This window comes from Cyprinodon tularosa, unplaced genomic scaffold (assembly GCF_016077235.1).
Source record: "Cyprinodon tularosa strain WSP-4 unplaced genomic scaffold, ASM1607723v1 ctg91, whole genome shotgun sequence".
NCBI lineage: Eukaryota > Metazoa > Chordata > Actinopteri > Cyprinodontiformes > Cyprinodontidae > Cyprinodon > Cyprinodon tularosa.
This window is the reverse complement of record NW_024039685.1, coordinates 1,204,472-1,231,388: the sequence shown is the minus strand read 5'-3', so window position 1 is coordinate 1,231,388 and position 26,917 is coordinate 1,204,472. Positions and strand designations below refer to the sequence as shown.

Genomic DNA, 26,917 nt, shown 5'->3' with positions numbered 1-26,917 from the left:
TAAAATGACATTGTTTGGTTGAAACCCATTAAAAACAGGAAAGAAAACAGGACATGTATTCTGTCGTCATATTAAAGAAGTGTAGATAAGTGTTTTGCTGAACAGATGGCTATGACAATATGGGACTGATTACTGCTTTACTTATTTTCATCATCTACCTGCTTGACTCCTGGGCTGTAGTAAGGCAGCCACTGTTGGCCCAAGCCATAGAGCTCATACATGGAATTAAAATCACAATAGCATCATTATATAATAAGTACCTAGCAGCAACCTATTTTTTTTTCCTTCTCTTTCTCTTCACTTATCACATGAACAGTGAGCACACTACCTACAATTTTAGCAAGTACTTTAACAGACAAACTACCACTTCTAGTGTCCAGACTTGTGAAAAGATCCTGAAATACTAATATTTCAACCCCTGAGTCATTTTTCACTGGAAAAATCATAGGTTCACTGGGTTTTTTTGTGTTGTTTTTTTTCAAAGAGAAACCAGCAGACTTTGAGGATGGATGGATGGATGGATGGATGGATGGATGGATGGATGGATGGATGGATGGATGGATGGATGGATGGATGGATGGATGGATGGATGGATGGATGGGTGATTGGTTGGTGGGATGGATGGATGGTTGGTTGGTTGGATGGTTGGATGGATGGATGGATGGATGGATGGGTGATTGGTTGGTAGGTTGGATGGATGGGATGGATGGATGGATGGATGGATGGATGGAAAGTTATAAAGAAATTTATAAAGCTGTCTGAAAATTTTTTTTCCTTACTATGTTTTCAACTCTTTTCCCTACCTAGAGATGAATTTAATAAAATTCAAAACCAGACAATTTCAAAGCTGTGTAGGAACCCTGGTATTCCAAATAAATATAATGAAAAAAATCACATCCCAGGTTGCAAACAATCTGAAGGTTGCATTACCAAAGAAGGCTCCTCAGGCTCTGGGGTGTGAGGTGAGGCATCTGGGGAGGAGGCACAGCTCCGGTCACTTGCATTGGTCACGTCCCCATCTGCCAGGGCCTCAAATGAAGGGAGCCCGTCCTCGTCCACCGGGATGCTGTCCAGGGTCTCTGTAAGCACTGCCAGTAAGTTGGCCTCATTTTCTTCATCTATCTTCTTAGAAAGGGGGGAAATGAAGAAGGCAGGGAAAAAACACAGAAAGACAAGAAATATAGGCCATATTAGACAAGAGGAGCTGAATTTATATTTTTTAGAGTGGGGTAATGGCAGTGTTTGCATGCACTTAAGCTTTCACTGTTAATATCTTTTGCAACAGCTGCTTCATTCTGGCAGGATTCAGAGCAACAAAATCTCCCTGTGCACATGTGATTCAAGTGTGTCCTCATATTTTAAGCATACGGCTTACTGGACCAAAATAATATGTCCAAGAGGAAAACCTTTAGTGAGACTGACAGAAAGAAGACAGGGGGTCCATTCTGGTATAGAGAGTTTTAATGCAGCAAGAAAAAAATAAGCAAAGGTTGTCTCTACTATTTAGAACTAAAAAGGTTGGATCCCCTATAAAATGTAGGCAAGCATTAGTCTAATGCTAAACAAACTGGGTATGTTTAAAATGCTTTGACAGATTATATGTATTTTAAGGAAAAACATGAGTGTTTACTGAAAAAGTAAAGCATTCTGATCTGGTTTCAGAACTTTTTTTAAATGTCAGATTAGAAAAACTGATAAAATGCCTTTTTTAATAATTATATCATTATAAATGGGAATCTAGGGAACAATCATGGATAGGTGTTGGACTATGGATAACTAAACAAATTATAAAAACATAATTTGGTAATTAAGGACAGAAGTAATTAAGTACATAACGTGTTGCCAATACAGTTGCACAGAAAAGTAAGCTGCTAACAGTTTTTACAGTCAGAAATCCATTTTATTTTTGAACAGTGAATTTACCACCAAACTAGGTTAAAACAGTGTGACTTTAATCTGGTTCTAATAGAAACTTTTTAATTTTCACATATAATTTGTCAGTTGTACATGGACTACTAAAAAAATGCTCCAACTACAAATATTAATTGAAATGATTAGAAAAAAAATCCATAAAAATCACTAACAAATGTTGTTAATCAGTTAATCTGCTTTCTTGAAGAGAAATTAGAATAATCTAAAAATGGTACTCATAGATCCTAATGATGTCTGGCCTGTAATGGATCAACACGGTGGGCTGGAGTGGGATGGTATTGGCTAAGCAATTCTTAGGAATGGCAAATGAATCCTGCAACTGATTTAAATATGTAGTTTAACATCAATTTCAGCCTTATAGTATGATGATTAATTCACAGATTAGATTATGATGAATCTGATACCGATTCTCATCCAAGTGGAAGGAGGGAATAGCAGAAATAACAGAAAATGTCCAAATGCAGTTTACTATTAAGACTGACAGGGCAGCTTGTTTGAAAGTAGGGTGGATGTTTTCTAGTGCATGCATTGCCCTGTCCTGTTTACAGGCAATGCAAGTGTAAGAAGTGTTCTTGGGCCCCAAAAGCCCAGAAGGGCAACTTTAAGAGAGTGGAAAGATAAACAGTATTTTGCCCTGGGACATTCTGTTGTCAGCCGTAGAGGAACAAATCCCTTTATGCAGGATTATCGTCACTTGTGACGACGTGGCCATCATTATGCCATAGGGAAAAGTCAGGCAGCTTCTTGGACCCAAAATTCGAGTCCAGCAAAGCTGCACTGAAACAAAGTTAGGTTAACAAATAAGAAGGAACGCTAAATTAGAAACACATCTTTACTTTTCTCTGAACTAGTTAAGGTTGTTATTCATGAAATCATTGAGCAATTTTTCCCTATCAATATAAATAGTCAGTTATTATAAAAAAAATGATAGAGAGGACATATTTCACAGAGATAACACGGTGTACTGAAGCCATGCTGCATTGGCAGCTAATGCCTTGCAGGAAATTGCTCTGTATGAGTTGGCATGCTGCTTAATTACTTGCAAGAAGCTTTAAAATCCAGTGTGCTGGAACATAGTGCTACTGAAGCCCTCACCGTTTCTCCTGCTTCCCAAATCATTACCTGAGCACTAAGCAAATTGCTACTACCTGCTGATAAAGCTCAGGCCTCAGCTTAGTCCAAAAAGACATCTTGCGCAAGAAATTAAAATTTAGTATAATTTTAGGTGATCACAAATGGGTCTTTGATGTGCCAGCCATCTGTTTAGCCGTTACTCATCAACCACCCAATCAACTGCATACTTGGGTGCAGTTTTATCCATCTCTTTCATCCCACTTAAACCTATAAATCTGCATGCTAAGAAAAATAAAGCAATAAATTGCCCCATTAAAAGCTAGACTCTGTATGTATGTCACACTTCAGAAAGGAGCTGGGTGATTTTATTGGGTGAGGTTTGCTCAAATGTTGCTTTTTAGCTCAATCCTGTTTGAAAAACATCCACCAAATTTGCAGTCTCCCACAGGTGCTATGTATCCCCGAAAGATAACTCAGAAGCAACTTCCATATTCTGAGAGACACACTTGTAAAAAGCCTGAGTCGTGATGATCAGGAGGCAGCCTGCTTGCTTTTCCTCTCGCAGAGGCACTTGCAGGGCCAAGTGGGGATTTGAGAAACTGGGGTAAGGAGCAAACCACAGTGATAGTTTCTACCCAAGAGAGAAAATGATCTAATACCTATGGCCAGGAGGACAAGCTTTTCCAAACCAGCTAAGGTATCATCATCAACGCTTTAAACTAACATGAGTCTGCTACCAATAACTAATCTCTTTCTTTTGCATCAGTAAAAAAAAGAAAAAAAAAAAGAGCTGTAACCGTGTGACCCTTTGTAAAATGACAGAATAACCTGCCAACAAGCTGACATTGTTTATATTGATCACCACAGCAGCAGCTACTAAGAGGAAGAGAGGAAAGGACAAACAAAGAGCGGAGAGAGAAAAATTGTCTCTGTGGAACCTCTTTCTCGGCCATCTCGGCTTAATGGACCTCACAGATTTAAAGAGATCTTAACAATCCCGGGCTAATTGTGGGATCACTATATATTAACCCTGCTCCAATTCTAAAGGGTGCAATTTTGAGGTAGTTTTACTCCAAATGCCTCAATTAGCCATAAAAGACACTGGCACAAGCTGGCAAAAAATCTCAGTTCCCTCCACCAACACCACCCAATCTTCCCCCACATCACAGAGAAAAGAAAGCCAACCCAAAGTTGCTCATTATTGGGAGAGGCCAGTTTGTTATCTAGAGTGCCGTCTTTGAGATTGTCCTTTTACTCTTTCATTGGGTCCTACAACGTAAGCATTGTGCTCTAGGATATACCATTCACAGTGCTGATAACAGAAGTTTCCAAGAATTCCAAATTCCCAAGCAAATTCAATGTTTTCTGTCCATCTAGTATTCTTGCATTAAAATTGTACAAGGTGATACTACAGTATATTCTGTTAAATACAGATACCCTTTTATTCTGTAGTTTTTTTTTTTTTCTTTTTGTTTATTAGTTTTTTGTGAAACACAGAACATGTGAACATATATGCTTTATGGGGACAGGAAATAATTTCCATGATGTTTTTTTTTTTGTTTTGTTTTTATCACCAGTCATCGATGCATCGACTTTTCCATATTTTGATACCAAGCCACAAATGTCTTTCTATTCTACTGAGAAATGTGTGTAATAGATTAAAACAAAGTAACCATATAGTAACATTGGAGGAGACGTAAAGCTCTGCAGCTCAGGTGGGAAAATCTCTTCTAAAGACAACTATTGGCCATGCCCTTCAAAAACCTTATGGAATAGTGGAAAGAGGGAAGCTGTTAAATAACCCACGAGTAATCCAATTTACAGTTTACTGTACCTTAAGCCTCAAAAAACTGACACTGCACATTACCTTTATCAAATTAGCACAACCATGAACTATGGTGGTGGCAGGCTCAAACTAACAACGGAAAAACAAAAAAAATAAAAAGATAATTAAAGGTGTCAAAATTTGAGTTCAGGATGATATCAATCTTCCAACACAACAAAAACCCTAAACATACAACTAGAACAACAGTCTCATAAAACAGTCAAGATTCTTTGAAAAAAAATTGAAAATGCCTGCTGGCATGCCCTCCATCCAATTTCACTCAATTTAAGTATTCTTACAAAATTGGGGGGGACTGCTCTACTTTACAAAACTGCTTAAAGTGTTCCCTTTAAATATAATTAAAGATGTTTAAGTCTGTGGCTTTAAATTGACATTTTCTGAAATTGACTGTTTTTCTTACCAACACGAATGCTTTTGCAATTCACTCTACATTTGCTTACCTGGCCACAAATACTCGTAGTCCAGTCATCAATTCCTGCCTTTCATTGCATACTATCACTCGCTATTTCCTTTGCTCCTTTTCACTTCAAACTTTCCAAGATCAAAAGGTTAAACAACAGACAAAGCCTTCTAATAAGGGCACAATTAAAAAGTTTGCAGGGAGAGTTGAGGGATTCATATGTATGTATAGCAAGGGGGACACAAGTATCAAGTCATCACATCTTTACTCTGCCAAGAAATACAGCCATGGATTTGATAAACAAATAATGTCATTCTGTGTTATTACCCTCAGCCCCCTGATTTCAGAGGAAATAAATCAACGTCAACCGTGCTGTTAAGGCGTTAGTCAGGCCCGACACGTTGGCCGGTCACGCGGGCACAACATATGGTTGAAAGGATGGAGAGAGGGAGGGAGTGAGGTATGGCACAATGCGTAACGGAGAGAAAAATCATGGCAGCCACCAGAGACGTCTGGTCATTTAGTATGAGCTTACTGAGATGGAGAGAGGGTGATTATGGCCTATACGAAGCGATGAAACCATACATAACACTGTTACGTTTTACTCTGAGTGTGTGTGTGGGACAGTCAGCGGCAGGCAGCAGTGTCTAGGTCTGATGGTGTTCCAAATCATGAAACTAAATGTTAAACCTTCATCATGATGAGAATTGGGAATGGCTCACAAGATGTACCCACGAACTGAATGCCTTTTGCCGTTTCGTCGCGACTCTAAAGCCAACAGGGCATCTCACTTTTTAAAATTATTTCCTAAGTAAATGATCCAGTAGACAGGTTTCACATGTTCTGGACATACCAGTCACAGCAATGGTAGGAAAACTGTACCAAATGCAGCAACATAATTGGCCTTCAAGTGACTGGGTTAAGTGGTATATCTTTCCAAGATGGAGCTCTTGAGTTGTATTTTTTTTTTACATAAAAAGTACTCCTAGCTCAGTGATTCTCAGTTTAACTGTGTCACATTTTTAGACATTTGACTCATTTTAACATTAAACTGTATTTTCTCTTGATTCCAGCATGCTCTATTTGTTCCCAAGAGAGTACATGTGCCTCAGTGCTTCTCGTTTTAGAATAGTTTCTCTTCAAAGATATGGAGCTATTAGTACTCCTTTTGGTTTTCTTCTGAATAGAAAGTAATCTTTGATAAGGTTATATATGTTTCGTTGGTTGTTTTTTTTCTCCAGTCCTAAGCTGGTTAAGGTTTATAGAAATTCAAGCTGTGCCTAATTCTGCAGTTTGCTTTCCAGTTAAGAGATAAGTTTGTCACCACGGATAACCTTGGTCTGAATTAAGGATCTCTGCAAAGCCTGGGTGCAGCGATGCCGCAAAGGTGAAGTATTCGGCCCATGTATGAAGGTGTTATTTATCAACGATCATGGGTTCGAGTCCTGGCCCGTTGGCCATTGCCACATGCAATCCCCCTCTCTTTAAAGCCTATGTCCTGTCAACTGACTCTAAAATATAAGCCATTAGGCTAAACAAATCAAAAAAAAAAAAAGATTGCTTTGAAATAAACTTAGTAATGAACCAGGCTAATTTATAAAAATACCTCTGGATTTTATTTTGTTAATATCATTGGATTCAATTTAAATACACTTTTATTGACTTTCACTTATTTGAATACTAAAAATCTGAGTATAAATGTTGCATTTTGATATGTGGACCTACCGTATATAGTGTATATATCCCATTACCTCTTTCTTCCTTTGATACCTTCTTCTTCTCTTTTGACTATTTGAGCTGATGTAACCAGTAAATTTCTTCACTGTGAGATCAATAAAATCAATCAATCAATTAAAGCAAGCGGCATATCTCTGTTTAAAAGTTGATGCAGGTGATATATCAATGGAGCAATGACAATATTGTTAATGAGGAAGAAAAATAATGCAAAAGTGAGTTAAGGGAGAAGGAGAACTGCTGTTGCACTAGCTGACACAGGCCAATTCCAATTGAGACACCTACTCAGAGGAGTTTGGCAATACTGCTCTCTCTAGTTTTCATTTAACCAGTGACAAACCACCAGAACTCCGCCACCAATCTGTTGAGATCTAAAGATATCACATTAAACTTTTCCAACTGAATAAACAAAAACAAACAAATAAAAAAATTTGCTGGTTTTCATGGTTAGAATTCAAAAGATCAAATTTCATGGATGTAGATTGAAGGGGAATGTATGGATCTATACAAAATAATCTAACATCTACCGGAACACAGAACAAAAGGCCTGCGGTTGTCTGTGTATGAACATATGTTATCAGACAGCTTATCCAAATACCTGATAAGCCCACAGGTTGTTGTGAATCCTGGTAAAACCTCCCTATCTAGTCTCCTCCTAACCCAAGATGCTGTTGTTTTCCTATACCAGCCGTTTAACAGATGGTCCAAGCAACTATTTGCTATCACCAACCAAATCACACGGCATCATAATGACTGGACACGTTCTTCTTTGTTTTGGCAGCCACTTCCCAAACGGCTTGGCATGAGGAAACCCTGATTGCTGTGATTGCTCCAACTGTGCCTTGCTATGATGGCCACAGCAGGAGGAGGGAGAGAAAACAGAGATTTGGAGACTCAAATAAAGAATATTCAGCTAGATACTGAGTAGGGATGAAGAATGGTGCTACTCTGCACCTCCACCCCTCCTCTTTGCTAATGGCATGCAAATAGCTATTTGCTTAAGTCGGCAGCTCTGAATGTGCATTTCTAAGCAAGGGGCCTTTGAACTGACTGTTACACTGCTGATAATGTGTTGGAAGAACACAGGGAGGGGAACAGATTAAGCTCAGAGAGGAAAAAAAAAGACAGAGCACAGAGACTGTTTCGGCTGTCCATCTTTTTGCCACATTTTCTGGCTGGAATGCCAGCCTGTCATTAGAAGCCAAGTGTAGCTATCCATAAAACAATTACATGAGGACACACAGAAAAAGGCTGGTCATTTTGATTTTGACATTTACATAGATCTCCTACAGGAGTAAAATGGACCAGAATTTCTCGCTATTATCTGCTTTTGACACCACTTTCACACACACACACATACGTGCAGGTAACTGCACAATGCGGCTCCTGACCTTTCAGGCCCTGCCAAGCTCATCGAGGGTTTGTGGTGTTCCATTTGTCAAAGTAATGTCTTTCTCTGAGAATTTCCAAAGTGAGGAGAACCCGGATGAACAGGACAATTTAAAGTAGTTGATGGTCCTTCAGACAATAGACACATGACGGGCTCTTTCTGCAACACCATTTCAATAAACCATTTTGGCAGCTTTTCCATTCGACTCTGGAATTAATTAAACAAATTCAAGTCAGTTTCTTTCCTTTATATTCAACATGTTCCCATTAAACATGTTCCTTGTGTGAACTTTGTGCGAAAGGGATGCACATATAGTAAAACTGAGGAATAAAAACAGACATTACACATAAATCAGTCTAATCCCTGCTCAAAACACGAGGCAGGTACTTTGAGAATAGATGGAGTCTTTTACTGTTATACGGTAGAAATACTGGAAGTTAAGATTAGAATTATATCAAAAACTAGAATTTTTGGGGGGTATTTGGCCTTCAGGAGGAAAAAGTTTGCCGTTTAAAGCTTCTATCTTGTATCATATACACACCGTACCCAAACACCTCACTATCTTATGTCTTATGTCTAAAAACGTGAAGTCATTAATGTTGGTCAAACTTTTTGGTGACAATTTTAAACATTCAATAATCCTTCAATTTTAAACATTGTTGACATTGCTGAAATTGGTCTTATGGTCTTATGGAAGGAGCTACAAGTATTTTTTATTTTATTTTTTTAGAAATGTCATAAATCAAACAGAGCTAATGGAATTTTAAGGTCAAAGATTTTTTAGAAAAGGTCCAGCTGATTCCAAAACAGTTTTTTCCTCACTGCCATTAGACTGCGGAATGTTAAATAAAAGGGAAATGAATGTTGGAAAAACTGTAAATCATATGTCTATCTCGTATCTAGTCGTATATTTACGTTTGATCATCATGTTTACATTTTATCACTGCTGCACTTAAAGAAATGGAAATGTCTTGAGAGCTGTACAGAACAAAATTTTGTTTTGTATACACTCTATATACTAATCGCTCCATATCGCTGAAGAGAAACTATTCTAAAAATGTGTCTAGGTAACAAAGATATAAAAAGCCCTGCTTTCACAATAAACATTAAATAAAGACTAAGAGCAAAGGGATGCATTGTTAAAAGACATTACAGTTTTATAAGTTCAAATTAGGGATGCACGATATAATCGGCCCCCTATCGGTATCGGCCTGTATCAGCCTTAAAACTGAATATCGGACATCGGCCACCCCACCGATATTTAACCCGATATTTGATCAGCTTCTGAGTTTCTAAAGTCTAAAAAAAAATAAAAAATACTACTTCTTCTTCTTCCTCAAAAACTTCTTTTTCACAGACTTAAAAACTTCTAAAGATGAGGGAAAAAATATTGATACATTAAAATATCACAATATCTTCATATACTGATATATTGCCATTTAAAATCTCTTGTACTAATGTTATGCTACGAAATCCTCAAAAAATTCACAAAATGTTGCCATATTTTTATATTTTGATATATTGACGCGGTATCAATTTGATATCAGCATATGAAAATATATTTGAGTATATTATTTTTCAAAGTGTCAGAAATGGATAACAAAACTGCTATTTTCAATGACTACTTATTTTTGCAGCTTTAACATCGGTATCGATATTGGTTATCGGCTACATGAGTTTAAAAATATCGGCATATTGGCCAAAATCCCAATATCGTGTATCCCTAGTTAAAATGTTTGTCATGCTCTTTCTGCAGTTTTCAGCCCTATACTATCATCTCTTAATAAGATGCTGAGGGAGCTAAGATTAATACCACACTGTCCCTCCACCTCCTATTAGTGCTTATCAGCCAACCAAAAAGAGCTGTTCGATATTTCCTACTAAAAAGAAAAGAACATTTGTTAAAAGTGTACAACCTAAATATGTGCCATTCGTTACTCTTTCTAAGGTAACGCTGTTTAGAAAAGAAGAGTTTAGAATATTCTACAATATTCAGAGAACTTTTTACCTTCACTTAGGTGCTTCTAAACCATAGTCCCTCTCTCTGCTTAAATAGTTTGGAAATTTGTTTCCTTTAATAATTTGATTTTTTTGGAGCACAGTCCACAGTTGAAAATCAGTCCACTTTAAAATGTAAGTCTTGATTAACTGGCTAATAAACTCTGACATAATTTGCTTACAGTGGAGAACACAAGCAGCATATGCTGTGAACCTAAGAGACAAAGTGAGCCCCTTGCATTTCTCCCATGGACAAAGAAACATTAAGGTTCATATGAAATTGAGGTTAAAACATCACAAACTAGAAACCACAAGTCAACATCATTTTTGTTGTTGGTTTATTTATTTATTTTTTTAACAAGCTGGCTTAAGGTAGTGGAGCCTTATTCAGTATTATTATTTTCTTTTTTATTCTGGTTTGTCCTCAATTTTGGCAACACACTCCCAAAGAAGCAGCTGTTGCAATTCTGTGATAATGTCCAGGCAGATTGGTCAGTTCTAACAAGTGTAATGTGATAGTGAATAAAACCAAATTATGGTAGATAAGATAAGAGTGTAACGAGACATGTATTTATCACTGGATATTTCGTTACAGAATATTCAGTATGAAACAGAGTTTCCACACAGTACTACAACGGCTTACAGGCAAACAACTACAGAACCAGAAAAGAGAGCAGACAGGCTATGGCTGCAGGACATCATGGCTAGCTGCAGTTTTAGAGAGAAGCCAGATCTTAAATACCTCCTTCTGTCTTTGAAATCTCTTGTTTGGGAGCACTGCGCCCTATGATCTAGTCTGTGAAACAAACGTGGAAATGGAAAAAAGACGAGTAGACAAGAAAAAAAGCAGTATGCCATAATTCTTCAGTGAAGATCAGTTTTACATCTGGCTATTTGTCAAACTTCAATTCAATTCAGTTTATTTTTATAGCGCCAACTCACAACATGTCATCTCAAGGCATTTTACAGAAACAGTTCAACTGGATCTACAGTCAGACTGGTTCAAATTCAAAAGGAAAACCCGCTGATTTGCACCGACTTATTTATTCTTCAGCCATCCCTCACACCAAACATCATGTAACGACAGAGGAGAGGAAAATTCAATTTTAACAGGAAGAAACCTCCGGCAGAACCAGGCTAAATGTGAGCTGCCATCTGCCAAAGCCAACTGGGGTTCAATAAGACAGAAGCAGACATACATAAAGAAGCAGAGAAACAAAAGGCAACTTTTAACTAGCTCCACAGACGGGCCTGTCCAGGAAAGACAGTTAGGCAGATGGGATCTGATCCAGCTCCAAAGTCAAAGGACAAATGAGAGCACATACAGTTAGAGTTAGTCATAGTAAGAGAAACAGGGCTACACTAAAAAAACTGACCACGCTCCAACATCTATAAACAAAGGTGTTGATGGCAGCAGCACAGCTAATATTTCTCTCCATGTCATAGCCAAACAGGAACAGACCAGAAGAAGCTACTATGATGAGAAAAAAACAGAAAGAGCATGAGGTTTAACTAAAAAAATATTCAGAAAATGGAGATAAAGATAGAATAATGAAAAGTGGTATCTATGTCCTCCGGCATTCTAAGCCTATAGCAGCATTCCTATAGAGATAGCTCTGGATAGCTCTAGAAATTCCAGAAACCACTAGTAAACCTCCAGATTAAGAGGGATGTGCTCTGTTAGGAACAAAAGGAACAATCATGTCTCTAATGTAAGAGTAAACTTTGTCATTTAAGGCTTTATAGTCTATGTGAGGAGTTTTAAATTCTATTCTGGATTTTAGAGGAAGCCAATGAAGAGAAGCTAGGATAGTAGAGATACGATCTCTCTTTTTAATTTTAATCAGAACTCTGGCTGAAGCATTTTGGATCAGCTGAAGACTTTTAACTAAATTTTGTGGACTTCCTGAAAATAAAGAATTACAATAGCCCAGCCTTGAAGTGTCAAATGCATGGACTACTTTCTCAGCATCACCCCTGGAAAAGATATTCCTATTTTTTTAAATATTCAGAAGATGAAAAAAGGGCATTCTATAAACCTCTTTGCTATTGGATTTAAATGACAAGCCCTGATCAAAAATAACCTTTTTTTTTTTTACTCTATTATCTGAGATCAATTTAATCCCATGCAATTGAATTGACTGACTAATCAGCTTCTTTGACAAAGAATCTGGTACAAAGACTATAACTTCTGTCAGGAGCAGAAAGTTGAGTCATCCAGGTTTTTATGTCTTCAAGACTGTAGTCTATGCAATGGGTTAGCTTCGCTTGGATTTATAAACAGATATAGTTTAGTATCATCAGCATAACAGTGGAAACTAATCCAAGGTTTTCTAATGATTCTACCTATTGGAAGCACTGACCTTTGTGGTTCTTTACAGGTAACCCTGGATTATGAGGAAGATTTATCAATAACATGAATAAACTGAAATCTGTCAAATAAATAAGATTTAAACCAACCTAGCACTGTACCCTTAATTTCTACAAAATTCTCAATCTTTTCTATATCAAAGTTATGATTGGCTGTATTATATGACTTGTCCATAGTAGCTGCTGTGGCACTTAAAATTGATGGCTGGACATTCAGAGCTAATAAGACTAACAGTTACTGTACATCACATAACTTCAGGGTGAAACATAGAAAGCAGAGTTCTGCAAACTCAGGCCACAAATGAACAACACAGCAGCTTGAATGTAGCAGTTATACTAAAGGTGGTTGTGGTAGTGTGGAACCTGGAGAGGACTGGAACCATAATTCCAATATGGTTAATATAATGAAAGAAGCAGGACCGGAACCCCAAAGTGGGTGTTTTGTACACTCATTAAATCGAGCTTTACGAAAAGTAACATCATTCCAACATGTCTCCAGAGTAAAATTTGGTAAAATCAGCAGGAATCTTCTTTCACTGTATCGCACGAGTGTGCACATACTTAAAGGAAAATGCTTCATGTACTAAACATGTCCTTCATTCAGGGTTTCACTACTTGTTGGAACTCCATTTACAAGATGTATCTTCGACAGCAGTGTACACAACACGGATCGACAAATAACTAAACAATAAAGCTGTAACTGCCTTGACTGACCAAGATGTGAGAATTGCATTGGAGATAACTCAAGTCAAGGCAGCCAGCAGAGAGAACCTGGGTGATAGATACACTGTGTGTAAAGAATTTCTCCCCAAATGCACAGCCCTTGACCCCAGGCTTTAAGGCCCTTCCTCATGTGGCTGATAACTGTTGGGACAAGATCTTCATCAGCCTTATGACAGAGATTGTGAAGATGGAAGAAAAGGTAAAATATTCATCTCTTCCAGTCCAAAAGCAAGCAATTAATTAACTCTATGGTGAGCTCTACAAGGCTCTGGGGAGAAGCAAGCCAACATTGGAGCTTGCAGTGAAGGCAATAAACTCCAATTCATTTGACTCTGACCCACATCTGAGGTGGAAAACAATAAGCTCACATATACTCATACTGCCAAGTTACCTAAACACTGCCTTGCCATGCAAACTACCTCTGTCCCCAGTCAGAGGGTATTCTCTAGAAGACATTGTATGTAACTACCAATAGGTCTGCACCTTTTGCAACCAATGTAGTAGAAAAAATGTTATAGTATTGTATTTATATGCAACAAATTTAAGAAACTTTAAACTGTAAATTGAAAGCAATTTTCTATTTTTCTACTTTGATTTTAATTGTGCTTGAAGCAGTTCATGTTTACACCAATGATATGCAATTTTATAATTTGCGTTTTTGCCTTTTTTGTATAATGGTATGTTTGGAATTGTGGTTTTGGCATACCTAGTAAAACATTTTTAAGTATTCCCTGGCCAGTTCTAAGGAGCTTTACATCTGCAGGATCATAGGGGGCTGTTGTCTATCTTCAGGTGTCAAGGGGTAAGAGGTGAGGTACAGTGGCGGAGCAAGAGGGATATTTGGGCAATTTCCACCCCAGAAGAAATCCTTGCTACCCCTGCTGGTGACAATTGGAAAAGCATTGTGTTGGACAGAATATACTTCAACAAATAAACATAGAAGGGCAAATATCCTCTGATCCAAAAATTACTGAAAATGATGTCTGCTCTTTTTACAATAAACGTTATGCTCTGGATCACCCAGATTTAAACCCTGAATTCTTCTTGAATTCTATTAATATGAAACATACATTAGATTCTGAATGTGAAACATGTGATTCTACTCTAACAATTAATATTTTTTTCAATAATTCATTAATAAACAAAAACAGCAAATAGCCTGGGTTAGATCTACTAAATACAAGCTAACACATTTCCTGTGGAATATATAGCAAATAACAGGAATAAATTATTCTAAACTACTTGTAGAATAATTAAAACCAGGTCTGGGATTTGTGTCCATGTCAGAGCTAGACCACTTGTAGTGTGACATGGAGACAAAACAGTTAAAATTGGTCTAGTAAAAATACTAGTAAAAAATTATATTGATACTGATTATTTTTACTTCGTTTTCATCAAGACACCTGAGCTGCTTTGATGAGCTCCGATAGATCAGTGTGAAAAACAGCTGATCCCAGACTGTTCTCTACATCCAGTCTGTTCCTCTGCTCAGATTGGATGTGTGTCACGGCTGAAGGTGAACTCAAAGAAAATTTTCCTTTTTGGTTGAAGCTTGTTTTATTTTTTTAAAAGGGTCCTCAAAAAGCAGAACAGATCTAAGCCCTATTTTATATTACTACCTAAGAAATAAAAAATGTTCATGTACCCCTTGCAATGCACTCGCAGGCCACTGAGGGTACGAGTACCCCCGGTTGGTAAACACTGCTCTAATTAAACCCTAAAAATATTGAACTCCCCAACTAATACCTTGCCACCCCTATTTTAAAAGTCTAGCTCCGCCAGTGGTGAGGTACAACCTATATAAGTCACAGTGAAGGACCAAATAGAGGCTATTTACCTTACCTATTATTTACCTACTTTACAACAATTATTATACAATTTCATGTTTTCTGTTTGAAAATACCAGGAATTTTTTTCCCTTTTTGGTTTGAAGAAATGTCCATGAAAGCTTTCACTTTAGACTTTGACAGCAACTGATTAGGGGCAAGTGATTCATTCAAGCATCAACTAACTCATGCGGCAGCAGAGGCTAAGAGAGCCTCTTGAACTGTTTGAGGCCTGTGCAGACTGAAATGCTTCAGGAGAGGTGGGGTGAGGGGATAAACCGGAGAACGAAGCATACTGGGGACATGGTGTGACTTAGCTTGATTACTGTTTTGTCTGTTTTGATTTTTCAAACAAACTCTCAACAGAGAAAATTAGTCCTAGGTGTGCACAATCCTGTCCTGTACTAAGGATAGACCCAGCAGGTTCGCCCTAAATAGTACAAGTTGATAACAAACATGCATTCCACTGATTGTCTCCAATTGCACCCACCAGTGACTGTCTAAGACTTTAATGGGTGTATGATTTTTTTCCTTTCCACTTTTTTGTTCTTTAAAGGCATTTCATATTTTCTTTAAAAAATAAATAAATGGGGATTCTTTTCCCCCTAAAGACATGTTATATTTATATGATTGGCATATCATGTATCATATAGCTCAAATTAACCATCTTCTTACCTCACAAGACAATTTACCTTGTCTTTGATTGTTTTTAACTGTGCATTTAAAACTGAGAACACAAATCTTTCCATTGCATTGCAAGGACACTGTGACGCGACTCTAGGAATTGTGGTTTTACCATTCCCAAACTTTGGAATATTAAATGATTCAAGGGAGGTTTCCCTGTAAGTAATCATTGCACCATGTGTGTGCTAAGAATTAGTAGTGCTACTGGTAGTGGTTGTGAGGAAGGCGGGATTATTGGCTTAGTGTTTTGGCCAGGTTAAATTGAAACAGGCCTGAAAGGCTCTTAGTGGAGATTACCCTAGGTACTAAAAATAATAATTTTGGCCTAACACCCACCCACTCACCCAGCCACCCACACAAGCAAATGTGTCTTGCCAGAGAAACATCTAATCTTTGTATCAGTTACGTAAAGACACACACGATAACGCAGAAGTTGGCGGCTCTGGTGTGATGAAAGGGAATGGTATTCACAGAGGGGGGCATGGGATCAGCTGGGGCAGCAACACCAAACATGCATCTATCAGCAGCAGAGGCCTGTTGGGATCAAGTGTGCGAGGGAACAGGAAAAGCAGCCAAACAGAAACCGTCAGACCCAGAGATGTTTCCTTGCTCTTTTTCCAAACATTCCCCAGAGGGGATTTTTTTTTTTTTTTTGGCCACAGCCAACTCTCTGTTTACTATCTTTTTATTTTTTTCTTTCCTCCAATGCTCCCTTCTTCCTTCCAGTCCTCCTTTCCAGAAGCGACATTTGTGGGCCAGAATATATTTGTTTAGCCACTGCTGCTCCAAACTTCCCATCAGCCAAGAACAAATGCTTTGCCTCGGGAGTGGGAAGACAGAGAGAATGGGGGGAGTAGGGAGCCCACAGCGGGTTGGGAGCTCTTGTTGTGGAGTGGATCTGACAGACGCTCCGAGATGACACTGGCTTGGACAGCCCACGTCTTGCATCCCTCGCTACTATACATCTGCGCCCATTTGTCTACACTTCTCTCTCATTTGTGCATCCCAAAACAGTATGGCTGCTCGTCTGAACGCCGGGTCTGACAGTGATGGAAGATTTCTTCCATCAGACAGTGCAAACAATGCATCAGTGCAGTAAAAAACTGCAGGGAACCTGAGATAAGGAAAGCTTGGTGTATTCTAATAAGACTCACTTGAGAAAATCATATTATACAGTAGAATATGATAATTCATACACCCTTTTGCTGGAGCGGTGAACTGGTGCGGGTGGCGCACTCTCAAATGTCAGCATAAATTTGCAAAATGAACGCGAGCAGCGTGCAGCAGGGGAGAAGCAGGGACAGAAAGGGGTTTCTGCCGCTTGCGTGTGTGTATTTAGGAGTGTGCGTGTCTTTCAGCTCACAGGAGTACAGGTGCTGGTCATAAAATTAGAATATCATGAAAAAGTAGATTGATTTCAGTAATTCCATTTAAAAAGTGAAACTTGTATATTATATTCATACATTACATACAAACTCATATATTTCAGATGTTTATTTTGTTTAATTTTGATGATTATAAATGACAACAAATGAAAATCTCAAATTCATCATATCAGAAAATTAGAATATTGTGAAAAGGTTCAAAATTGATGGCCCCTGGTGCCACACTCTAATCAGCTAATTAACTCAAACCACCTGCAAAAGCCTTTAAATGGTCTTTCAGTCTAGTTCTATAGGCTACACAATCATGGGGAAGACTGCTGACTTGACAGTTGTCCAAAAGACGACCATCGACACCTTGCACAAGGAGGGCAAGACACAAAAGGTCATCGCTAAAGAGGCTGGCTGTTCACAGAGCTCAGTGTCCAAGCACATTAATAGAGAGGCGAAGGGAAGGAAAAGATGTGGTCGAAAAAAGTGTACAAGCAAGAGAGATAACCGCACCCTGGAGAGGATTGTGAAACAAAACCCATTCAAAAATGTGGGGGAGATTCACAAAGAGTGGACTGCAGCTGGAGTGAGTGCTTCAAGAACCACAACACACAGACGTATGAAAGACATGGGTTTCTGCTGTCGCATTCCTTGTGTCAAGCCACTCTTGAACCACAGACAGCGTCAGAAGCGTCTTGCCTGGGCTAAAGAGAAACAGGACTGGACTGCTGGTGAGTGGTCCAAAGTCATGTTCTCTGATGAAAGTAAATTTTGCATTTCCTTTGGAAATCAAGGTCCCAGAGTCTGGAGGAAAAGAAGAGAGGCACTTCATCCACGTTGCTTGAAGTCCAGTGTAAAGTTTCCACAGTCAGTGATGGTTTGGGGTGCCATGTCATCTGCTGGTGTTGGTCCATTGTGTTTTCTGAGGTCCAGGGTCAACGCAGCCACATACCAGGAAGTTTTAGAGCACTTCATGCTTCCTGCAGCTGACCAACTTTTTGGAGATGCAGATTTCATTTTCCAACAGGACTTGGCACCTGCACACAGTGCCAAAGCTACCAGTACCTGGTTGAAGGACCATGGTATCCCTGTTCTTAATTGGCCAGCAAACTCTCCTGACCTTAACCCCATAGAAAATCTATGGGGTATTGTGAAGAAGAAGATGCAATACACCAGACCCAACAATTCAGAAGAGCTAAAAGCCACTATTAGAGCAACCTGGGCTATCATAACACCTGAGCAGTGCCACAGACTGATCGACTCCATGCCACGCCGCATTGCTGCAGTAATACAGGCCAAAGGAGGCCCAACTAAATACTGAGTGCTGTACATGCTCATACTTTTCATGTTCATACTTTTCAGTTGGCCAACATTTCTATAAATCCTTTGTTTTTATTGGTCTTCAGTAATATTCTAATTTTCTGATATGATGAATTTGAGATTTTCATTTGTTGTCATTTGTAATCATCAAAATTAAACAAAATAAACATCTGAAATATATGAGTTTGTATGTAATGTATGAATATAATATACAAGTTTCACTTTTTAAATGGAATTACTGAAATCAATCTACTTTTTCATGATATTCTAATTTTATGACCATCACCTGTATATCTCCAAAAAATGTTTTAGCTGATCTACACTTGCATGTCTCTGCGCGAAAGGCTGGGATGCCTGAGAGAAAACGTTAATCCCAACACGTTCTACCAAACTCAACTAATCAATCTATCCTGTTCTTATTTACTGTTAGTTCCATTACCGTTTCTACAGGGAAAAAAACCCTATCTATCTTCATTTTCTATAAATCCAGATTAGTTAGACCCAGAAACTTTAGCCTAATTCTATGTACCTCTGAGTTATAGTCATTTCTGCATGAGCAGTTATCTAAACATGCTTGATAAATATCGACCTGAGAATTGCAGGTAGGAGACAGTGAAGCACCTATGATCTTTTTGTGTCAAACAAGCGTGGAAGAAACAATATGTCAAGGATTTCAACTCAGGGTAACTGTATTGCCCAATATTTTCAGCACACCCACAGCATGATGCTACCACCACCATGTTTCTAGGTAGGGTTGGTGTGTTCAGATGTGGTTCAGCTATGCAGTGCTGGATTTTTACAACACAGCACTTTGAATGTTTGGCCAGACTAGAGGAGTTTTTCTAGCCTGGGTGGCATTCCGAACTTAGTCCCACCCACAAGGTTTGAGGTAGTTCGGTCTGGCTCTGCTCCATAGTAGCGCGAGTATGATCGCCCACTCTCTGGCGATCCAATCAAATTGTCAGGGCGGGCTTTATACGATGATGGACAGATGATCAACAGTAACGTAATCAACCATGTGACCAAAGCGTGCTTGGGTGACAACAACAATGGCTGCCGCTGGAGAGTTTGGGTGAGTAGATTCTGCTATTAGGTCTGTTCTAGAAGATATCGACAGCAAATTAATTTTAAAAGAGGAACAGAGAAACGCGATCAAGGCTCATCTTCTTATTCTAGGCGTGCAACTGCACGCTTTGATTTTTGTTGACAACAACTATGCGTCGCTTAACATACGTCACGCACTCCGTTGCTCTTATTGGTTGTAGGTCTATCCAATTGAGTGCAGAGGCATTTTTTTTCCTGGTTCGTTCAAAACACGCCCCATAATCACAGCTCTATGGAGCAGTATCAGACTCATATTCTGACTAGAATTGAGTAGGACTACGTCAGGCTAGAGTTTTTCCACATGCTGCCTTTTTCCTATACAAGTCTTATGGGAAACCAAAAACTCCTTATTGCTTTTGTTTTAGTACTCCCTTATACACAGCTTGAATTCTTGAAAGCCTTATAGGTTTCCAGTAAACAGATTCTGCCGACGAAGCTATGGATTTCTGCAGCTCCTGAAGAGTTACCATTCGACCTTTGGCTGCCTTTCCAAATAAATTCTCCTTCTCCTGTCTTTGTATGTTTTTTAGTCTTGATAGTTCTGCAGGTTTGTAACACTTAAGAGATTGTTAAATAAACACAATTTCCCTTACACCTATCCATTAGATTTTGGTCTGGACTTTGACTGATCCATTCTATGACATGAATACAGATTGATGCAAACCATTACATTGCAGCTTTGGTTATGGGCAGTGTTCTGCTGAAAAGTAAACCTCTGCCTGCATCTCCAGCTGTTTGAAGTTCCTTACATAATTTCCTTTTATTTTTCAATATAGGTAAACTTTTTGGTGCTGCCGACTCAAAGAGGTCCTGTCAACCGATTTGTCTATCTCATTAGCTCTTCTAGAGTTAGCATGGGCCTCCAGGCTGCTTCTCTATAATGATCTTCTCACTTCCAATTGCAGTTTATACAAAAACTATTTTAGAACCCTTAAGCCACCTCATTGGCTATGTGTTAGCTTTAGTATTTACAATATGGATCCAACTAAAACAAAAAGAAGACATCCAGAGTAATACTGACTGCAGTTAAAATTTTGAACTATAGTGAACATAAGGCACAACAAAAAGGAGACAAAGCTTTCTAATGCTGTTTGAAGACTGATTCTATCCTACCACATCCTCACAATTACATAAAACACAAAGACTTAAACACAGACATATGTGGGCCCACATGTTTATAATCACAGCATGTCTAATATCAGAGTAATGCTTTAAGCTTTGCTATCTTATTTTACTACTTCCTAAGCCGTCAACATTTTACTTCCAATCCAGAGGCTTTGGGTTTGGTTGGCTATCATCCAAGCTTCTCCTTCTCCATGTGACTACTTCTCTACCCATCTGTCCCTCTGCCTCATTGTGTTTCCCCCGTTTTCACCTCGTCTCTTTCTGCTCTCTTCCCTGTGCTCCACCTGTCCATCTATCATCGAAACACCTCACAAAAGGAACACATGCAGAAGCAGAAAGCATGTCAAACGATAAGCCTAGAGCCAATTTTCCTTCCAAATCACACATGCCGACTCGGAGCCAACAACAGCTGTAAATGCCGTCATCTGCATATGCGTGATGCGGTCGCCGCCGGGAGGCGCCCGTCTCCAGAATCCATGAATGCCCAAATCACTGTGGAAGCAAATTTCCATCAATCAAACAGCTGAAGGTGGAAAAGAAACCCAAGTGCCGACCCTGCGGTTCAAAAAGACGTTGGGTCACACTTCTGGTGCTGTTATGTTTGGCAGATCACGGGGAACTTTTTGGACCGGCTAGCCCCTTAACAACTGCAGTCAGAAATAGACCGTGGACTTTCGCGGTCGGCTCATTTTGAAGAGGTGTCAAATACGCTGAGGCCATGAGCGATAGCCGCTGTGTGTGTGTGTTTGTGTGTTAAAAGGCAAGGGGTGTTGTGTATCGTTCCCCACATTTTGTGTCAGGGACAGTTGGGATGAAGGCAGGGAATGAAGCAAAAGGCCAGCCAGAGGACAGCTTGTGATCTGAGGACACACGCTGCTCACAGTACACCACCACATATGTACCCAGACAGAAACACAGACGAAGAGACGCATTTCAGCTCCTTAAAAAAAAAAAAAGGATGCAGTAAATTTCCATTACGCCATTAACAAAGTTTTTTTTTTTCTTCCCAGGTCTAACTTTTCAAGCCTTTATTCATTCACTACAATGCAACATACAACCGTGAGCTGAATAGAATAACCAAGTGCAATAGAAAACAGCAGGTGTTTGTCTTTCCCTCAAAGCTGCAAATCATTTCAACAGCTGACTGACTGAACCGGTGAACACAGGTTCACACAGGTTCACACATCCAAGAAGCAGATTGTTTTGATGGTGATATTTAAAAGAGGGGGCCTCAGTGTGACAACTGCACCCAGCTGTTACACATGTAGCTTCAAAACAGCTCTGATAATCTGCTACCGGTTGGAGCACTACAGTGCATTATTATTAATGTAATGGAAGGAGAGGCAAGCAATGTAAAGAACCCTGTTTGGGTCCTTTTCCTAATCTGGACATTTATTAACACTTTCGCTAAATCTTCAACTTCTCAATGGATGTTTCTCTCCTCCGTGCAGAGGCCAGTGTGGAGGAGGTGCCTGAATGCAGCTGCTGCCCCAGCCTTCTGATTCCTGCCAAGCAGCAAACTTTCCTCTGTCAGATTAAATAGGATTAGTCGGCCCTGCTGTATGATGAACTCAAAGCTTCACATGGTGACTGGTAACTTTCCAAATATGTGAGGCAAAAAAAAATCAGGGTATTAGTTGGTTTGACAATTCAAATTACACAGCTCAATTACAGTGCCATGTAAAAGTGTCCAGTGAACTTTTCACATTTAGTCATCTAAAAATCACTAACTATCAATGATTTTCCAATATTTATATCAATATTCAATTGGAATATTAGGTATAAAACCAAAAACACCTCCCTGAATAAATACTTTGTTGAATCACTTTTGCAATATTTACTGTTTTGCACATCTTCAGACCAAATGTTTGGGTCTTCTTAGTGAAAATACAGAACAGTTCGGACAAATGGAACATGGCTGTCAAAATGATTTGTGCAAATATTGCATTAAATTCTCAGTTTAAGTTTGCTTGGTTTGTTATATTTTACAGATAGATTTGCTCTTATCTTGATAGTTTGACTTATGGCTGGATCCTCTGTCCTTTTTAGCCTCTGGCATGTTTTCTTGCAGGATCACCCTTCATTTACTGTACATCCAACCATCTTAACAAAGATGAAGAAGTTCTTCACTGAAGAAAATCATTCTCACTGTATAATGCTGGCAAAACTCTGTTAAACTGAGGGGATGCTCTTAGGATGATTAACAGTTTTAAATTCCAGCCACTTATTTAAGCTAACAAGCTCAGTTTTTCTTTCTCAAATAACCAGTGCATGTCCAACACATATGCGGTGTCCCTAAGCTTGTTGAAAACTACCAAAAAGACCTTGTTTGGCCTACTTTCAAGAATCGTTTTCTACTCAAAAGCCATATATCTTTTGAGGGAACAACTTATAGAAATCACGATCAAAGCTTCTCCTACCTAAGCTGTGAATCTCTGCAGCTTCTCTAGTATTTCCATGCATCGTCTGGCTTCTTCTAATAATAACAATCTAAATAAGGAGCCTGTATATTTGCAGTTGCAGATGTGGCCCAGCTTTAAGAAACGTATCTCTATTGCACCCCATTGAGATGGAAGGAAATTAAAAGCACTCACTTTGAATTTAGGGAATAGAAATGTGAATAAAAAGAGATATTCCCTTTAACTTCACAGTTTTATAAAATTTTCTGATAATATATATCCTAAAACTCTACAAGAACAAATATAATTTTCTGTTTCTGGCAAAAGTTGATTAATATCCATGGTCTCTGACTTTTAAAATCATTTTTGGACTGCTGAGGGTATGAAAAATCCCACCTGTTTATTGCAATTTGCCTTTTTATTTCCTTTGATTCAGAAACACACGTGCTTAGTTGCGGGAGCTCGTGCACACACAGATGCATGGAGACACGCTCTCATCCTGACTTCATGCTCAGAGCAAGTTGCTCTCATCAGGGGATGCAAAGTTCTTTTGTGTGCTAAAATGACACACATACTCGCACGAGCACATGCATACTCTCTCATTGGTATTTTTATCTATCCCCAGAGTCACTTGGTGGCTGCTAGCCATATTACTCTACAAACTACAGAGAAGCCATGGTCACACCAGCTAGTACTTAAGATCCCCCACCCTTCATGTCAGCAGTAGTATGTCTGGGGTAGTCTACAGCAGGGAGAATGCAAGGTGATACATAGAGCCAAACACGGAAAGAATTCAGTCTGTTATCATCTGCTGCCTGCAAGACCTCCGAGGATACTTGCACACATTTGCACAGAGACAACACACAACAGAGGCCCTGAAAACGTGACCACATGACAGGGCCAGAGGCGTGCACATGCACTGGCTCCTCACACAGGTTTTTTTCCTCCTGAGGCGAGGCTAAAGCATCCAATCTCAGTCTTTCTTGTCTATCTCTGGCACTGATAAAGGTTTATAATGAACTGGGGACTAGAACTCAGTCCCCAAGACTGATGGCTTTATGGCCTCAGCCAGATCATCACCCTCTGTGGACTTTTGTTTGCCACCGGGTAAGAACAGCAAGAGAGCCAGGAGAGAAAGGGGGGGGGCAAAGATTAAAGTTTTACACTTCAACCTTTGAGAAGTATTTTGCAATATCCTCTGTTCCCATGTCTACAGTTTACTATGGACACGTTCCCTCAGATCTGCACCGCAAAACTGAGTTCAAGCTGAAATAAATTCAAAAAGTTATGATAAGGCAGCCTACCGTCACAGGTAGGAGCCAAACTAAGGGACAAAGGTCCTCTTGTGCCTTATCGACTTTTCCCTTATCTTTTGTACTCAAATCTAAAATTGTGTTTGTAAACTGGTAACAGTTGAACAATTTGTTTGGGTTGCATTCAAGAATGTGGCTAACTGCTGTGTTCAGAGTGTCTGTGTTCTCTTGTCTTGGCATCAAAGTGAGGACCATTTTCCGAATTCCATCATCAAATAGAGTACTGTTTGTCTAAATTACTGCAGTGCAAATATGCATTGTATAATGCACAATGAAGCTGCAGGAAACTCTTATGAATGAAATAATGCTTTAAGAGCTACACTATCATGCCCCAATATATCTAATTAAAGTGACATTTATGTGCCTCAAATTGTTATCTAGTTGCTTTCAGATTATGACTTTGACTGGAGAGGTGAGTAAAGCTTTTATTTTGAGCCTAGCATATGAAGGTTAGAATTATAGGCTTGGTATCATATTGCATCCATGTCTGACACTCTAAGTTAGAAAGGAAGTGGTAGTTTAGTTCAAATTGTTGTGCTAATGGAGTTTGCTAAAACACTTCTTGTCAGATTGTCTGGCAGCACTTAAGTTTCAAAAGCATCTAATAAGCTTTGACTATTTTAAAATCATTTCTCTAGTCAAACTGTTAGATTTCTGAGGCTATAACAACTTAGTTACCATTAGCAGCTAATGAAGCCAAAGTTATAATTTCTTTCAAAAGTAGTAGTTGCTGGATTTCCCTATTGTACTAACAGAATCAACTTTTGAAAACTTTTTATGGGGTTATCAGACAAAACCGGCAAAAAAAAAAAAGCACAGAAAAGCCTCCAACACTGGAAAAATAAAAGATAGATATGATATTGAAAGTATGTAAGCATTGTGAGGATAGGACAGCTACAGTTACTGATTGGGATGTAAGAACCTTTGAATTTATTCAACTTTGAGTTGCACTGTTTTTTGACAGAGTGCAGAAACAGACTTCTGATCAACTTACCTCCAAAAAATTAGATGCTTCATTCCCATACTGAGAAGAAATGATCTCTGATTGGTCGCTGTACCATTTAAGGCCTCCCAGAAAGCTGTCGGCATCCAAGTCACTGACATCCAGCTCTGAGAGGTCAAGTTCAGGAAGGTCTGGGCAGAGGGGCTGGTCTTCACCAACCAAGGCAGCACACTACAGAAGAAAAAAATACAAAGATAATTAGACATGAGGTAAACACACAATTTATCACCTAACTTGGCAAATAAACACAAAAAACATCTTCTAAATCTTAGAAAGTGTCTAAGATTAGAAATTTTTGTATTCATTATGTCTCTTTCATTTGACTCCCAAAGTGCACTTAACAACTACAATTAATATATAACTTCTTTACCATCACCTCCATTTGTCATTAACAGGCCTGCTATGAGGGCGCTGTAGTTTTTTCTTTTTTTTTCTTTTTTTTTTTTTTGTTGTCAAGAACTTGCAACCTGTTTCCATTTAGCTTCTGTCAACCTCCAGTACACTGTGTACACTGTTATTGGAGGGGCCATGGCCTCCCGGCTACTAAACGCTGCCTGTTGACATTTTGTTATTCACCAGCCTCTTTTATGTAATCTAGTCAATGTGTATACTGTTTGTAGCAGCTGCTCCTGCTTTTTGGGTGATCAAATCATCAAGTCTGGCCCTGGCTGCAGACTGAAGAAGGGCAGGTGCCTCAGAGAGTGGGGAGAACGGGAAGGTTGACTCTCTTTTGCAGAAAAAGAAACAAATCTTTGGCTTCAAACCCAAGTAATTATAAGGACCATTCTCAGGTATTTATATTTTGGTCCCATCAAATGTAAAACAAAAGTGTACTCTATCTATTTTGAATGCAAACCTATTTATTATTCTTCTAAATACACATTACGTGCGTTTATTTAGGCAACAAGAGAGACATCATGAGTCACAGCAACGAGCCTTTGCTCCTTCCAGAGAGGGAGTCGGGTTCGGATCGGAGGCAAAAGCTGGGGCAAGGTGATGCTGTGCCAAGTTGTAAAACCCGTCCAGATCTTGATGTCACAGTTCGTGTTTCCAAAGGAATTTGCCAACACATTCGGGACCGCGATCAGACCGCTGTGGTGATGCAAATTGCAAAAGAGAGGTGCGACAGATTCACATCGCCACGACAGGTTGACATGATACATTTAGGAAAAACAGAATAAAATGCAACAGAACTGTTCAGATATTCAGAGAGTGGACGTCCTGTACTCGAATTATGGCACGGACGTCTTGTACACTAATGAAATAGCGCCGCCAGCCAGGAGATCAGGGTGCACCACTGCGC

The 26,917-nt window shown here is 39.1% G+C and overlaps 1 protein-coding gene across 10 annotated transcripts in view; it reads right to left on the bottom strand.

Annotated features, from left to right (window-relative positions):
• ppargc1a (peroxisome proliferator-activated receptor gamma, coactivator 1 alpha) overlaps window positions 1-26,917 on the bottom strand; it is a 485,324-nt gene that overhangs the window by 29,213 nt on the left and 429,194 nt on the right. For 6 of the 10 annotated variants that reach the window (XM_038274349.1, XM_038274354.1, XM_038274355.1 and 3 more), the window contains exons 2-3: window positions 25,606-25,785; window positions 931-1,125 (exon numbers count right to left, since the gene is read on the bottom strand). In XM_038274349.1, the coding sequence (XP_038130277.1) occupies window positions 931-1,125; window positions 25,606-25,785 (375 nt within the window). The remainder of the gene's footprint in view (window positions 1-930; window positions 1,126-25,605; window positions 25,786-26,917) is intronic. The other 4 variants (XM_038274350.1, XM_038274356.1, XM_038274352.1 and 1 more) reach the window with 1 other exon arrangement.